General features: G+C 44.4%; 2 protein-coding genes across 19 annotated transcripts in view; one reads left to right on the forward strand and one right to left on the reverse strand.

The window, feature by feature from the left end:
- Positions 1–4,500, reverse strand: part of GIT2 (GIT ArfGAP 2) — a 52,666-nt gene extending 48,166 nt beyond the window's left edge. For all 17 annotated transcript variants that reach the window (XM_073222461.1, XM_017652704.3, XM_073222458.1 and 14 more), the window contains exons 1-2: positions 4,306–4,500; positions 245–378 (exon numbers count right to left, since the gene is read on the reverse strand). In XM_073222461.1, the coding sequence (XP_073078562.1) occupies positions 245–378; positions 4,306–4,357 (186 nt within the window). In that variant the 5' untranslated portion in view covers positions 4,358–4,500. The remainder of the gene's footprint in view (positions 1–244; positions 379–4,305) is intronic.
- A 3,387-nt stretch (positions 4,501–7,887) lies between these two features.
- ANKRD13A (ankyrin repeat domain 13A) overlaps positions 7,888–14,093 on the forward strand; it is a 32,412-nt gene continuing 26,206 nt past the window's right edge. Inside the window, exons 1-2 of one of the 2 annotated variants that reach the window (XM_073222466.1) lie at positions 7,889–8,326; positions 11,042–11,108. Coding sequence is in view for 1 of the 2 variants with exons in the window: in XM_073222465.1 (XP_073078566.1) it covers positions 8,231–8,326 (96 nt within the window). In the remaining variant the exon portion in view is untranslated. Of the gene's footprint in view, positions 8,327–11,041; positions 11,109–14,093 lie in introns of both variants that reach the window. The other variant, XM_073222465.1, reaches the window with a different exon arrangement.

Below are 14,093 nucleotides of genomic sequence, written 5' to 3' on the forward strand. Positions count from 1 at the left end.
AACATTACCAAGAAATTTTAATGACTGTCTATCCATCTGTCAACAAAAGTTATGTTAGGAGAAAAAAATCTTAAGTGAATTCAATATTTATATGTAGCATTAATAGGCACAGCACTGCTGTTCAGTTATAACTCAAACATTTTTATAAGATTTAAGAAGTGCAGTAAGAGAAATTTTAGATGCTATAACAATGAGCCCTAAAAACTTAAATTATAAACTGTGAGAAGGATTCTTAATTCTTTACCTGAAGCAATGTTGGAGGCCAGGGCGTGTGTTTAAGATGCCTTACTTGAGAGATATGGCGTCCTAGACTCCGATGGACACTGCAGCACTCATCACATATAAAAGTTCCCCTATTTACTGATGCCCAGGAAGGATCTGGAAATAAGAATGAGATCTCAGCGGCGAGGATATCAGGTGGTTTGCTATACTGCCAGATGGCAAAAGATGAGTGAGGTTCGGTTTTTCAGAAAATGAGACATTTTTGTGGTATTGGTATGCTGGTCAACATATCAAGCTGGTGAGCTTGTCTGATGGTACCACCTATCTTGGCTGACTGGGTACAATGTTTACTGAGAGTAAAAACATGAGTTGAGGCCCTGAATAAGCAGTTATCTCCTTTCTGGTTCAAGGCCACAGACTGTAGCCCAAGTGTGATTGATCTACCATCTCAGATGCATGCTTGTTCATTCAATGTAAGAGAAGCAAATTGAGAAGGTATAGATGAATCATTTCAAATCCATCTCCATAAACAGCAAGATAATATAATTCTGTCAATGGATAATCCATATAGCGTTATCTGAAGTAAATGCTGAGAAGATTGCTACCTTAATAGACTGCTACACATCTACATGCTTCTACACTGAGCAGAAAGCTGTGAGTGACACAATATAAAACCGCCCAGCTGCTATAATTCTGAGGACAGACTAGGAAACCTGGCGTCCTCCACTAAGAAATGTTCTCTATGATATCCATTAGTTGTTTTACATAAGCTACTAAGTCAACCTGATCTGAAAGAACAAAGAACAGGAGATGTAATAACAGCAGCTTCACGGAGAGAAAATTGTAAAATAAAAATAAAAATGAGTAACGGTGTGCGTACAATGTTTTTTTCCTATGAAGCCCTTTTCTTATGAAGACACCCTTTGAAACAAGGAATAATTTACACCTGGTAAACAGTATGAATAATTCACACTGACTAAGCAAACTGAATACTCAGAAAGCCAAAACAAAGATAGACCTTCTACAATTCATCAGATTCACAATCTGTTGACAATGACAACAGGTGCCCCTCAAACTGTCTGGTCTAAGGGTTGTTATTTAAAAATTTTTCACTCAATGTCCACAAAAATCTCTAAAATGCATGGACACCATCTTTACCATTTTTAGCAGTTTACTCAAACGCTTTCCAACCATATAATGAAAAGTTACAGGATTTCAATCAAAGACAAATCCTCGGAGTCGAAGTGTGTGGTGGCTGAGAGGGTTGGCTCTAAGGAAAGTAGTCCAGGGTTTGAAACCCCAACTCTGCCACTTCTTGCCTAATGACCTCAGGCAAGTTATTTCTCTGAGCGTCTTCACCTTGTATCAAATGGGAATAATCACATATCTCAGAGCAATGAGGATATAAAGAATAAGTAAAATTCCTTGCATATTAAGTACTTAGCAATGTTAGCTAGTACAACCTCTAGAAATCATTTTCTAAGAACTATTCAGATATTTTCAAGAGCCCAGTGAAATTCAGGACCACTGGAAGATGGTTTTGATGATTAATCCTTAAAACATCAAATGTTTCCCATGAATCCTATAACCAGATTGAAAACTCTCAAGTGGAGTTTTCAGGTAGTTTAACACAAAATAGGATGTATTTAAAATGAGCTAGAGCCATTAAAAAAGAAAAGTAAAGTATGTGCTAAGACTGTGATCAAGGTTAAATGTTTGCCATGAAATAAAACAGAAACAAAATAATTGTATGAAGTATAACTCTGCCAGTACTACCATGCCATTCTAAAAAGCAAAGACTAGATCAGGATGAAGGATCCTACAAAGATACAAAGCAGCATTGCTTTTTGCAGATATGTATTACCACTACTAACCAAAAAAAAAGAAAAAGGTCTTTGTTTTGAGGCATAGCTTTGATTTTCACATATCATTCAGAGGCTTCAAAGTGTTCTTGGAGGAAATAGGAACAAGACAGTAAGGATTAACACACAGTAAGCAAGGTTCTTCATCACTTTAACATTATGGATCAGAATTTCCATGGAAAGAATATTAGAATGTTAACGATACAGTAAAAGCAAGGTTATATGAATGAGGTTGGGTTACATGTTTCCAGTTTGCCCGAATGTTTTATGTCAGGACTTCTTAACCTGGGCTTCAGGAACACCACAAATAGGCTTTAGAGCTATCTATGACCCCACTAAGAAATCATAACAGAAATTCTGTGTGAAAGAGTGAGCGCATGTGCATTTTCTGGGGAGAAGGCCTTAGCATTTATCAAAATCTTCAAAGGGATCTCTAAGAGAAAGAGGTTAACTCACTAAGGCTCTGCAGAAAAGGCAGCACAAATTCCTAGCTGCTCAAGTTCACACAACACATTTCAAGGTAGCCTAATTATATTCAAAACAGGAAGGAAATGACTCAAGTCTCTGTAGATAGGCATAAGAGACAACTAAAATGATACAATGGGAGGGAAAAGGTTCCGAAATGCACAAAATGCTGCACAAGTGCAAGACAGTGTTTAGGGTGGCAGTGGGGCAGCAGTGTTCCTTTGGCCTGTATCATCCTTTGAGAAGTGAAGAATACATATTCCAAGAGGAAGTCTGAATCTAGACTCATGTGAATCAAACGCATCACAGAAAGTTCAACTGAAAACAGGCCAGAAAATAAGGAAGTGGAACAAATAACACTTTAAGAGAATAGGATGGAGTCCGTATAACCCACACTAACTTGGATGGTATAAAACACCTTCTTTTAAACTCCTGCATCAGCTCCCTGTCTTCAAAGGAAACTGGTAGCCCCACATGCACTATACAGGCCATGAAATAATCACATAAGGTTTGCGTTTTCACAGTACTATTTAAAATCAGTCTCTGTTTCCATATGACAGGATGAAGTTCAGAACCCTTACAAAAACAGTGGTGTTCAATGATTTCATTAAGATTGTTTATAGGACGCCGTTGTTCCAAGGAAGCCATTTTACCTTTGAATTACTTCAAATCTAAAGCAGATAAATCCAAGCACTGAAAACAGCATAGAGACCTGTCAGTTCAGTCCCAAGTGCTAAGGCGGGTCTGAACTCTAAAATCTGAAAACTAGGCCTGGGAGGGATGGTTTTGGCCTTTCCATGCTCCCATATGCCTATACCGCTGGAAAGGCCAAATATATCTATTTGCCAGTGACTTTGTGTTTGTTTTCTAAGTTGTATTTCATGTATGATTTAGAGTCTCAACTCTAACTTTACACGATGTCAAAGGTTCTGTGGGGAAGAATACAATACAAAAAAGAAAAAAAAAACTTGGATGAGATGAACCTAAGAACATTTAATGACTCTTTTTAACCACTGAGCGTGGTACTCCCGATTATCCACAGCGGAAGAATGAGGAAAATAAGGCTGGGCCCCATGAAGTCTAACTAGCCCAACGTCACTCAAAGCAAAATCCAGTTTGAACCCAGGCCGGTTCGGATCCCCAAACTTGACACATGCAGTGGCTCCTAAGCGCTAGTTGTGTTTGCAAGACCCCGACGTCCTGCATATTCTCCCCGCTGTAGAGGAAGGTGGAATGTCAGGAGCAGGGAAACCATCTCCAGGGGGGGCGGGGATCCTCTGGCGAATCTCGGTGGGAGGAAGCGACGAGTGTCACTCGCCTCGGGCAGGGCCCCCTAGGGAGGCGGGGGTCCGGATGGCTGTGTGGGGAGGTGAGTGACACCTGCAGCCTGCGGGGGCCGCAGCCGGGAGGACGCTCACATTTTACTTCTGTAAACGGCTTTCCTGTGGATTGCCCAAGCCCCTTCCTGTTGGGGAAGCGGCCCCGACCCCGCAGCCTCCTCGTCTGGCCGGGGACAGAGGGAACAAGAAGGAAAAGAGGGACGGAGGGACTGGAGGGCGGCGGCCCCTGCCCGCCTGTCTCTGTCGGGCCCCGAACGAGGCCCGCCCCAAGGCCGCCCTGGTTCCTCCTCGTCGCGACCCCGGGCACGTAGTTCAGGGCTCGACCGCCGGGACCCGCCCGACCCAAGGAGGCGGCCCCGGGACAGGGGTCCCGGCCGGGATAACTGAGGGGAGCGGGCCCAGCCGGCGCGACTCACCCGGCCCGCTGCAGTCAGCGCACAGCTCGCTGCTCCGGAGCCGCTTCGACATGGCTCCCGCCTCCCACCTGCCAGGAACCAAGGGTCCCAGGACCGCGAAGGCGGCGGCGGCTGCGCTTCCGCTCTAACGGGTCCCGCAGCGGCGCTGGCGGCGGCGCCTCTCCCCTCAGCGCCTCGCAGCCGCGGCGCAGCACGCACGCGCGGGGAGGTGCCCCACGGCGACTGTAGGGTCATGTGACCGGAAAGGGCATGCTGCCCCGTCGCCATCTTGAGTGAGGGCAGATATTTGCCCCAGCTTCTTCTGCCCGCCTTCTAAGTCTTGAGTTGGGTCTCCCAGTCTGGGGAGAGATTTGCTTTGTGCCAGCACTGATTAATACCAAGGTAAGCAGCAAAAAGTGACCAGAACTCTGCAGTCATAACATGCCTGGGGCAATCAATAGTCGTTACTTTAAGTAACTTTGGCCAAGTTCGTTAAGTTACTCATTCCTTTAGTCAACAAATATTTATTGGGCATCTACTATGTTCCCATACACTGGAGAAATAGTGAGCAAAGAAGACAAAATTTCCTGTCCATAGGGAGCTTACATCCTACTGTGGTAGGTCTACAGTAAAATAAGTAAAATAAAGATATGTTAGATGTTTCTTTAGACCGCAATTTTAGCCTTAACTGCAAAATGGAGATAAGGTTTGATCTACCTGTAGCCTGAGATTTGCTTTTGTGTGGCCTGCTACCTAAACATGATTTTTTACACTTTTAAAGGGTTATAAAGATGAAAAAGGAGAAGAGAAAGAGATGAAGACTCTGACAAAACTCATGTATGACTGGCAAAGCTAAATATTTATTATCTGGCTAAGGACAAATGGAATAATTTACAGAAAAGTGCGGTGTGCCTGTCCCCTAGTAAGCCCTCAATAATAGAAGCTCCTATTATTATTGGTGTTTAGTATTACTATTGTTTTCTAATCACAACTTTTTTTTTTCAAGAATAAGAATAGAAAACCTAGGGTAATTTATACCAGTAATTAACAGGATGGTGTGAGAAAACATGAGATAAGTTTAAGCAGTGTGAAGGAGAAAAGAGATGTGATCCTAATGTTATTGAATATTTAGAGTATGCATTTCATGTAAATACAGCTATGATCACCATTCAGCAAATACTGGATGCCTACTGTGGGCCAGGTACTGTTTTGACTTTAGGTACTTTGGTAAGCAGCCATTGCGGCATTTTCCAATTAATGAATAAGAGAGATGTTCAATAAACATGTGATGATGAAGAGAAAGAAGATTAATTTGCACAAGGCTTCTGAAAGGAGAAGTCCTGGAAGAGGTTTCAGGAGCACTGGTCTTTGGTCCATTTCTCCGTTTTGATAAACAGGTGCTGTGGGAATAACCACGTAATTCCCACACAGACAGCAGGTAGAGCTCCTGGGTACCATCCTGATGCTCCTACATCCTGTGGTGGTTTGCGGATAAATCTTGTGAACTCAGCATGCATGGAGAGTGGATAGGCCAGGATTCTTGGAGAGCTGTTGCTGTAGGCATCTGAAAAGCTGGATGTGCAGAAGATGGAAAGCAGGGCGTATGCTTTCAGAATGTATTAAATAACTTCACCCAGCTGAGGTACAGCAGGGACATGGGACAAGCATCATGATGAATTCTTTCTGCCTATGATGAAAATGTCAAGATATGAATAGTATAGAAAGAACAGGAGGAACTCCAGCTTAAGGCTAAGATTCCATTTTAAAAAACAGGGAATTAGGAGGTAAGATTCCTAACATATTTTATGGTGATTAGCCAACAACCGACCCTATCTTAAGGCAGAGTGAGCAGTCTTAAAGGATGTTTCCACTGCTTGAGGGTAACTACTATCTTGGAGAAGAGCAGGATCAATAAATTCCTGTGTTTATCTCACAAACTATCTAGAGGACTCTGGATGGTGACATAATGTCTCTAATGGGAGGGAGACATCATTAGACCCCATGTCGAGCATATACCCTCCCACAGCCCTTTGCCTCATTCTTGAAATTCTTAAATGACAGAATCCTAAGACTTTAAGCGCACTTCCCTTTCTTCGAGTGCATACTTTGCCTTAAATAAAGACTTCTCACTGCTCTAAGAGTTTTGCCTATGAGCTCTCCCAGTGGTAAGCATCTTTGTTATTCACAATTTCATTCAATTTTCTAGACTTAAGCACAAGTCTTCACTCTGTCCTACTTCAGACAAGTAGGGAAGGGCTACTAAGATCTCTGATTTAGGCTTGCAAGTTCCAGTCACCTGGGTGATCCAGATGAGATTGCAGCTGTACAATTAGGCTTTCTAGTAGCCTGCCTGAAAATCTCCTTTCTTTGCTTTAGGAAGTTCTCAGAACATTATCTCACTCCATTCAGTGCTCTGTGGCTCCCTCAAATCCAGGGGTGGTAGGGACTTAGTCTCCACACCGTGCAGATTCAAGCAGACACTGGATGCCAGGTGACCCTGGCTTAGAAGTTGGCAAGGGATTTGCCCTAGGCTGAGCAGGAGTTCAATAAGCTTTCCAGTCCTCCCTCCGTTCATCCTTGCTCTCTGCTGCTTGCAAGGCAGCTGCCATTCCCTACTCCTCTCGCTTTAATGAATTCCTTCCTTACCTTTACTCATTGACTTGTTCAAGAATTCTTTCTCGATCAGAGTCAAGAACCCTCCCCCATCCAAGCTGAGGTTTCACCTAGTGTGCAGGGAGAGACCTCCCAGACGAAGCTGCCTGACAACACAGCTATGTGGTCTACTTGCAGACAGCTGTGCAGAAAGCTCAGGCTTGTGAGTAGGTGCAAGCTGACTTGGTTGTTCACTGAAATAAGGAGCCATAGTGTATTAGGTTGAAACCCAAAGAATAAACTAAACTTTTGCTGAATATGCCAAGTCTGGGTATTAACTTTTCAGCCATAAGCCCAGATACTCATATGTAGGAGAAGCTACCATCATAGCTAACTTGAGATCATTAAACCAGTGTGGAGTTCAGATAGAACAGTGTTCTCAATTGGGGGTGATTTTTCCCTTTCAGGGGACATTTGGCAATATCTGGAGGCATTTCTGGGGGTAGTGTTATTGGCATCCGGGGGGTAGAAAGGCCAGGGATGTTGCTCATCCTCGTACAAAGCACAGGACAGCCCCATAGGAAGAATTATCTGGTTCAAAATGCTCCTGAAGTTGAGAAACCCTGAGATAGAACTATCCCCTTACTATCCCAAGTATTTAACGCCACTTCGCCAGAGTTCATAAATCCACTTTTAAAATTGTTTGGTGTTGCCCACTTCAGAATGGCTTCTGACCGATTATGGAAGCGTCTGCCCAGGTCCAAAAAGACTGCAAGGGAGTCAATAGCTGGAATGGTTTGGTTCAGCTCCTTTACTGTCACCCCCTGACCGCAAAGCCGATGGAAGAGGCCCGGTTGTGGGCGGAACCATATGAGATCGTCGGAGCAGGGGGGAAAGAGGTTGATGACAAGTAGACTGAGTTTTCCATGCAGAGATCCTGGGCCGAGTTTTAGGTCTTCTCGGTGATCACATTGTTTCTCCGTGTGGAGTCGGAGGTGCGTGGGATCGAGCGGGCCCTGGCTCCGGGTGGTTGGCCTCGCCTCCCCCGCCCCGGTGTGCGGTGGTTCACTCCGCGCACTTCCCCGTTTGGGGCAATTCTGCCCGGCGCGCAGAAGTCGGGTGCGGGGCGCGGGGTGGGCGCGGCCGCCCCTGTCCCTGACCCGGCCCGCGACCGCCGACCTCCCGCACGCCCCGCCCTCGGCTCGCTGGGCCACCAGGCTCCGTGCCGCGCCCCAAGGTCGGTCTCCTCGTTCTCTCTCTGGCTGGCCGCCGGGCGGGCGGGCAGGCGCCGGAGTCCCCGCGGGGCTGCGACTTGGCAGGCGGGTACTGAGGGCCCGGCTGCGTCCTCCCCGCCATGTCCTCGGCCAGCGACGCCAGCGGCCGCTTCCCTCTGCACCTCCTGGTCTGGAACAACGACTACCGGCAGCTGGAGAAGGAGCTGCGGGGCCAGGTGAGGAGCGGGGCGGGGATCCGCGACCCCGTGACAGAAGGGGGAGTCGGGGGTCGTTTCGCCTCCCTGAGCCCATCTCCAGCCGTCTGCCCTCGGGGCCCCGCACACCCCTTCAGCTCTGCAGCCACGGGACAGTAATAATAATAGGCCATGTACTGGAGTGCTGTGTGCCAGGCCCTGCGCCGAGGACCTTATATACGTTACCATTTTACCATTCCAGCAATCCTAGGAGGGAGGTAGTACTATTGTTACATGTGACAGAGAAGGAAACTGAGGACCTTGTGCAAGGACGCCCACCTAATAGATACCAAGTCGGGATTTTGATTCTGGCCCGTGGGCCCCAATGTGCACTGTCTTACCCAGATAGGCTCTGCTGCTTCTCCCACATATGTAAGTAAGCACGACGCACGCCCCTCACAAGACCCAGCCTTTTTGTAAAGATGGGCTTGGTCGGGTTTGAGTCCAGGTTCTAACTCGCCCTTTGGCCTTGGGCAAGACGTATCCCTCAGGTATCCAGGCCCAGGGAGGCGGATACATACCAAAGTTTGAGAATCACTGGGTGCACAGGATCCTTAAAATCCCTTCCTGTTCTAGAGTGCTTTGATGCCTTGTCTTCTATTTATTGCCATCTCTTTAAAGCCCGTGGTTCTCAGTTGGAGGCACTTTTGACGCCCCCCGCCCATTCCCAAATGCTAATGCATGGAGACATTTTTGGTTGTTATAGCAAGTGGGTGCTACTGGGAGCTGGTGGTAGAGGTCAGGGATGGTGCTCAACATCCTACAGTGCCCAAGACAGCCCCCAACTGAGAATTATCGGGTCCAAAATGTCGGGAGTGTTTGCTTGAGAAACCCTGATTTTAGAGGCATCTCAACAATCCTGGGAGCTGTTGGTGCCCTCCGGTTACAAGCTAACCGACTTAGCAGTTAGGATAAGGATTTGTAATATTAGTAGTCATTGGTCTTAATTAGATCATGCCCCCTGCCCCCAGTAAATGATTGACCAGTAGGCATCTCAGCATACCTTATGATTTAATTCCCATTTTGTTACTCGACATGGCTCACAGGGAATCCACTACCATTTTGCTTTCAGTTCTAAGTCTCACCTTGGACACTGTAAAAATGAGCAGACTGTCCTCACTCAGTATCATTTTGCATCTGCACTTCCTCAGTATCAGGGCCACCCAGCTTCTTGTGAAATATTGAGACAAAGTACAAAAAAAGTCACAGAACTACAATCCCATTTGATAAGGAGTTCATCATCATTAAACCACCCACTTTTCCAATACTGATTTCTGAAACCACCAGTCTTTCTATTCATTGGAGGTGAAGAAAAGCATTTAAATGAAGTGCAGTTTTTCTTTGTTGATAAGTTTGTTTGTTAAGAACAAAGTCTTGGTTTATAATCTAAAATGTGGCATAGTTGAATTATCTCCTTTACTGGCAAGTGGTGATAAAAGTGTTCAGTGAAAGTTTTCTTTGCTTTACCTTGAATAACGTTCAGGACATTTGGGATTAGAGAATTACAATTTTGCAGCACATTTTCCTGGAGTAAATTGGTCCTTAATGCCTTCAGCTGTCAAGGGGGTCAAGGAAGAGTATACTTGCTAATTCTTTGGTTTTGACTGTAGGTCATTTCACAGCATACCACCGGTTCCCCCTGGGAAAGAGGTAGTTGAAGTGTATTCATACAGAACATCTTGAAGGAGAAAACTTGACTGTCATGCCCATGAAATCCAGTTTCCATCCTGAAACATGGCCATGGCGAGCGTCAAGATGGGGCTGGCGTCCAGGGTGTGCTGTGTTCAGAAGGGGATTGTGCCTGTTTTAATGCTCTGATGTTACCACCTCGAAATTCTTATTTATTTGAATAAGGGGCCTTGAATTTTCATTTGTCACTGGGCTCTGCAAATTATGTAGCTGGTTCAGGATCAGGAAATTGATAATTGATACCATTAAAATATGTGGCAGGAAATACTTTGTAGCTTTCCTATTTCTTGAGACCCTCTGTTAATTATGAAATAGGTACCTGCATCTGTGCCTTGACGGCAGTTGGGTTCATGGCCCGTACTAATGCTGATTCAGTTGTGAGTGTGGGTGTTTTTGACCTTTGCTAGATTGTTTCATCACCTGTAAAAATGGGGAGAATAATACTGAAAGCTTACTATTTGACCAGGCACTGTGCTGAAATGTTTTATGGACATTTTAGATTTAATTCTCACATGAGCCCTCTGATGATTCCCATTTTACAAATAAGAAGACTGAGGTGGAGAGGCTCAGTTGCGCACTTAAAGCAGGGATGGAAAGTCGGTCAGACTCTGCCCTAATCCTATAGTCTGAACCCTTCTTCCTGTATTTCTTTTAGTAAAGTGGCTTCATTTCAGAATTGTGGGAAATGAGGCAGAGAACAGCTCTGAAAGTACAGGCACATAATAAATGGGAGCAATACCACTTACCATAGTGACTGCTGTTATTACTGTGATCATCCTGGATATTTAGTTTCTTTTAACCATGTTCCAGTTTTTGTACAAGGAACATGATTTGGTTGCATAATTAAAAACAAAAAATTCCTATTGTCCCATCAGTAAGACCAGCTGTTTGGCTTAATGACTTGCTTGCCAGTAAGCCTCTGCTGTCCGACCCTTCATTCCTTCCATCCCACGAGTGAGACATGAAGTAGGCGCACTGGTAGCTGTTAAGAATTTTACTTTGTTCTAGGAACAGCAGCACAGAAAGACTCAAGTTCATCCAGATGAAGAGGATAAGCCCAGGTCCCTGAGTTTGTGTGAGTTGGACCAACCCCACTGTCTTACTGATAGCTGGAGTTTGCTGTCTGTGTTAACTTTGCCAGTCAAGCTTTTAACATTTGCTCGGCAGAGGCACTTTATTAAGTGCTTCTTAATCCATGAGCTCCTCTGTCTTTAATATTTAATGGGGCCTTGAAGTTGGTTGGTGCAGTTGAAATGGTTCATGTTAGGTTGGGTCATTTGTCATGTAGCTAGAAAGGTCTGCTAATCATCTTTTGGCCTTCTTCCTGAGGCCAGGAGAATGAAGAAACTTAAAGGGACATCTGAAAAGGTCAGTAGTGCATGTCAGGCAGGGGAGGGAAAACCCTGGGACCGAGTGGGGTGAAAGGTAGCAGATGAGGCCTGACTTAGGGCCAGCCTCCAGTTAGGGAGCCAGCAGGTGAAAGCACAAACTCCATGTAAGAGGAAGAAGACATTCGAGGCAGGAGCAGTACTCACAGCCTGATTGGGAACTACCGTGGGGTTCTCACCACTGTCTGCTGCAGGTGAGTGAGGCCACTGGGCACATACTCCAGTTGGTGCCTGTTAGCTGGAGGCCTGCCTGGAGCCAGGGGCTGTGCATGCAAGATGCAGAGCCTGTAGCCTACTCTCAGGTGCTCTCCCTTGGCCCTTTGGGGTTCAGGCTCACTTTAGAGAACCAGGCCTGGGGATCCCTTTCCCTGCCTGGCTTGGGATGGGTAACCAGTTTGACCATAGCTGTACAGGACCAGGACAGTCTTGAGTGCACAGGAAGGGGGGTGGTTGACTCTGCTAAGAGAAAGGAGGGCCAGTTAGCAGCTTCTTGCTGGAGGTCCCCCAAAAGGTAAAAGCAATAATTTACGAAGCCCTTACTGTACCCTAGGTACAGAGGCACAGAAGAGTTGAATAATTCACCTGAGGTGAGCGAGGCACTTGGAAGTGGGCCTGTTGTCCAGCGCTGCAGCGAGCACTCAAAGCCCTGCCTTTTACTTGCACCAGAGGACAGCAGAATGGCAAAGGAAAGTCAGGGGCCTTAAATTAGCAAATAGGAAGGAAATGTGCAGAAATCTCATTCCTTTTCTTCTCTGGGCCCTGTTACAGTTAAAGGGGGTGGGTATTTTTAATTTGGTACAGATCATGACTGAACAAACTTGAAGGAAAAACTTAAACAATCAGCTTGGAAAGTGAATTCCTGTTAAATTCTGAAAGCTCTTGCTCACTGAACTACTGTCAGTAGTTAAAGACCCTAAGCCCCACTATTAAATGTAATGACATTTGAACAAATCCCTTTTAGGAAGAAAGTGACAGCTCATATAAAACTACGCAGTGTGGGTGTATGGTAATGAGAGCTAACTTTTCTTAGCACTTACTATAGGTTGAGGCATTGTGCTTTCACCCTTGTAAGAACTCTGGAAGGTAGGTGTTTTCTATTGTTCCCAGTTTACAAGGGAGCAAACTAAAGCTCAAGAGAAATTAAGGAACTCGTCAAACAGTATATAGACAGTAGATTAGTTTTATATATTACATAAATCCCATATGTACATTGACTTTTTAAAACATCTTTATTGAGATAATTCACTTTATCATTCAATTCATCCATTATAATATTTAATGGTTTTTAGTATATTCACTGAGTTGTGCAACCATCACTATCAAATTCCAGAACATTCTCATCACCCCAAAAATACGTCCCTCACCCCCATTTCCCTTCAACCCCTTCAGCCCCATGAAACCATCGATCTATGTGCCATCTCTCTAGATTTGTCTATTCTGGATATTTCGTATAAATGGGATCAAACAACATAACATAAGGCCTTTTGTGTCTGGCTTCTTTACCTTAGCATGTTTTCAAGGTTCATCCATGCTGTTGCAGGTATCAGTACTTCATTCCTTTTCATGGTTGAATAATTTTCCACTGTTTGGATATACCACTTTGGTTTATCCATTTACTGGTTGTTGGACATTTGCTTTTTCCCCACTTTTTGGCTATTGTGAGTAATGCTGCTATTCACATTTGTGTACCAGTTTTACATTCACATTGTGTAAATACCTGCCAGAGGAATTGCTAGGTCATATGGTCACTGTGTGTTAACTTTTTGAGAAATGCCAACCGGTTTGCAAATTGGTTGCATCATTTTACAATCCTACCAGCAGTGTACAAGGGTTCTGGTTTCTCTACATCTTTGGCAACACTTGTTATTATCTGTCTTCGTGACTGTAGCCATCCTAGTGGATGTGAACTGGTGTCTTCTTGTGGTTTTGATTAGCATTTCCCTAATGATTAGTGATGTTGAGTATCGTTTCATGTGCTTATTGGCCATTTGTATATCTTCTTTGAAGAGAAGTCTTTTCAAATCCTTTGTCCACTTTAAAATTAGGTTGTCTTTTTCTTTTTGAGTAGAGTTCTTCATGTATTCTGGATATTAGCCCCTAATCAGATACATGATTTGCAAATATTTTTTCCCATTCTGTGGGCTGTCTTTTTACTTTCTTTATGGTATCTTTTGAAGCAAAAAAATTTTCTGTTTTGGTCAAGTGCAATTTATGTGAATTTTCTTTTGTCTATTTTGCTTTCAATGTGGTATCTAAAAAGGCTTTTTCCTAATCTGAGGTCATAAAGATGTACTGTGTTTTCTTCCAAGAGTTCTTTTGTCTTAGTTCTTACATTTGGGTTATGGTAAATTTTGGGCTAATTTTTGGATGTGGTATATGCAAAACTTCATTCTTTTGCATGTGGAGATCCTGTTGGTCAAGCACTATTTGTTGGAGGGACTATTCTTTCCCCATTGAATTATTTTGGCACCCTTGTTGAAAAACAATTAACCATAAATGTTTAAGTTTATTTCTGGACTCTTAATTGTATACCATTGATTTATATGTCTATCCTTATACCAGTACCACACTGTCTTGATTGCTGTAACTTGGTGTAGTAAGTTTTGAACTTAGGAAGTGTGAGTCCTCAGACTTTGCTCTTCTTTTCAAGACGGTTTTAGCTGTTCTGGGTT

The sequence above is a fragment of the Manis javanica genome, chromosome 15, assembly GCF_040802235.1.
Source record: "Manis javanica isolate MJ-LG chromosome 15, MJ_LKY, whole genome shotgun sequence".
NCBI classification, from domain to species: Eukaryota; Metazoa; Chordata; class Mammalia; order Pholidota; family Manidae; genus Manis; species Manis javanica.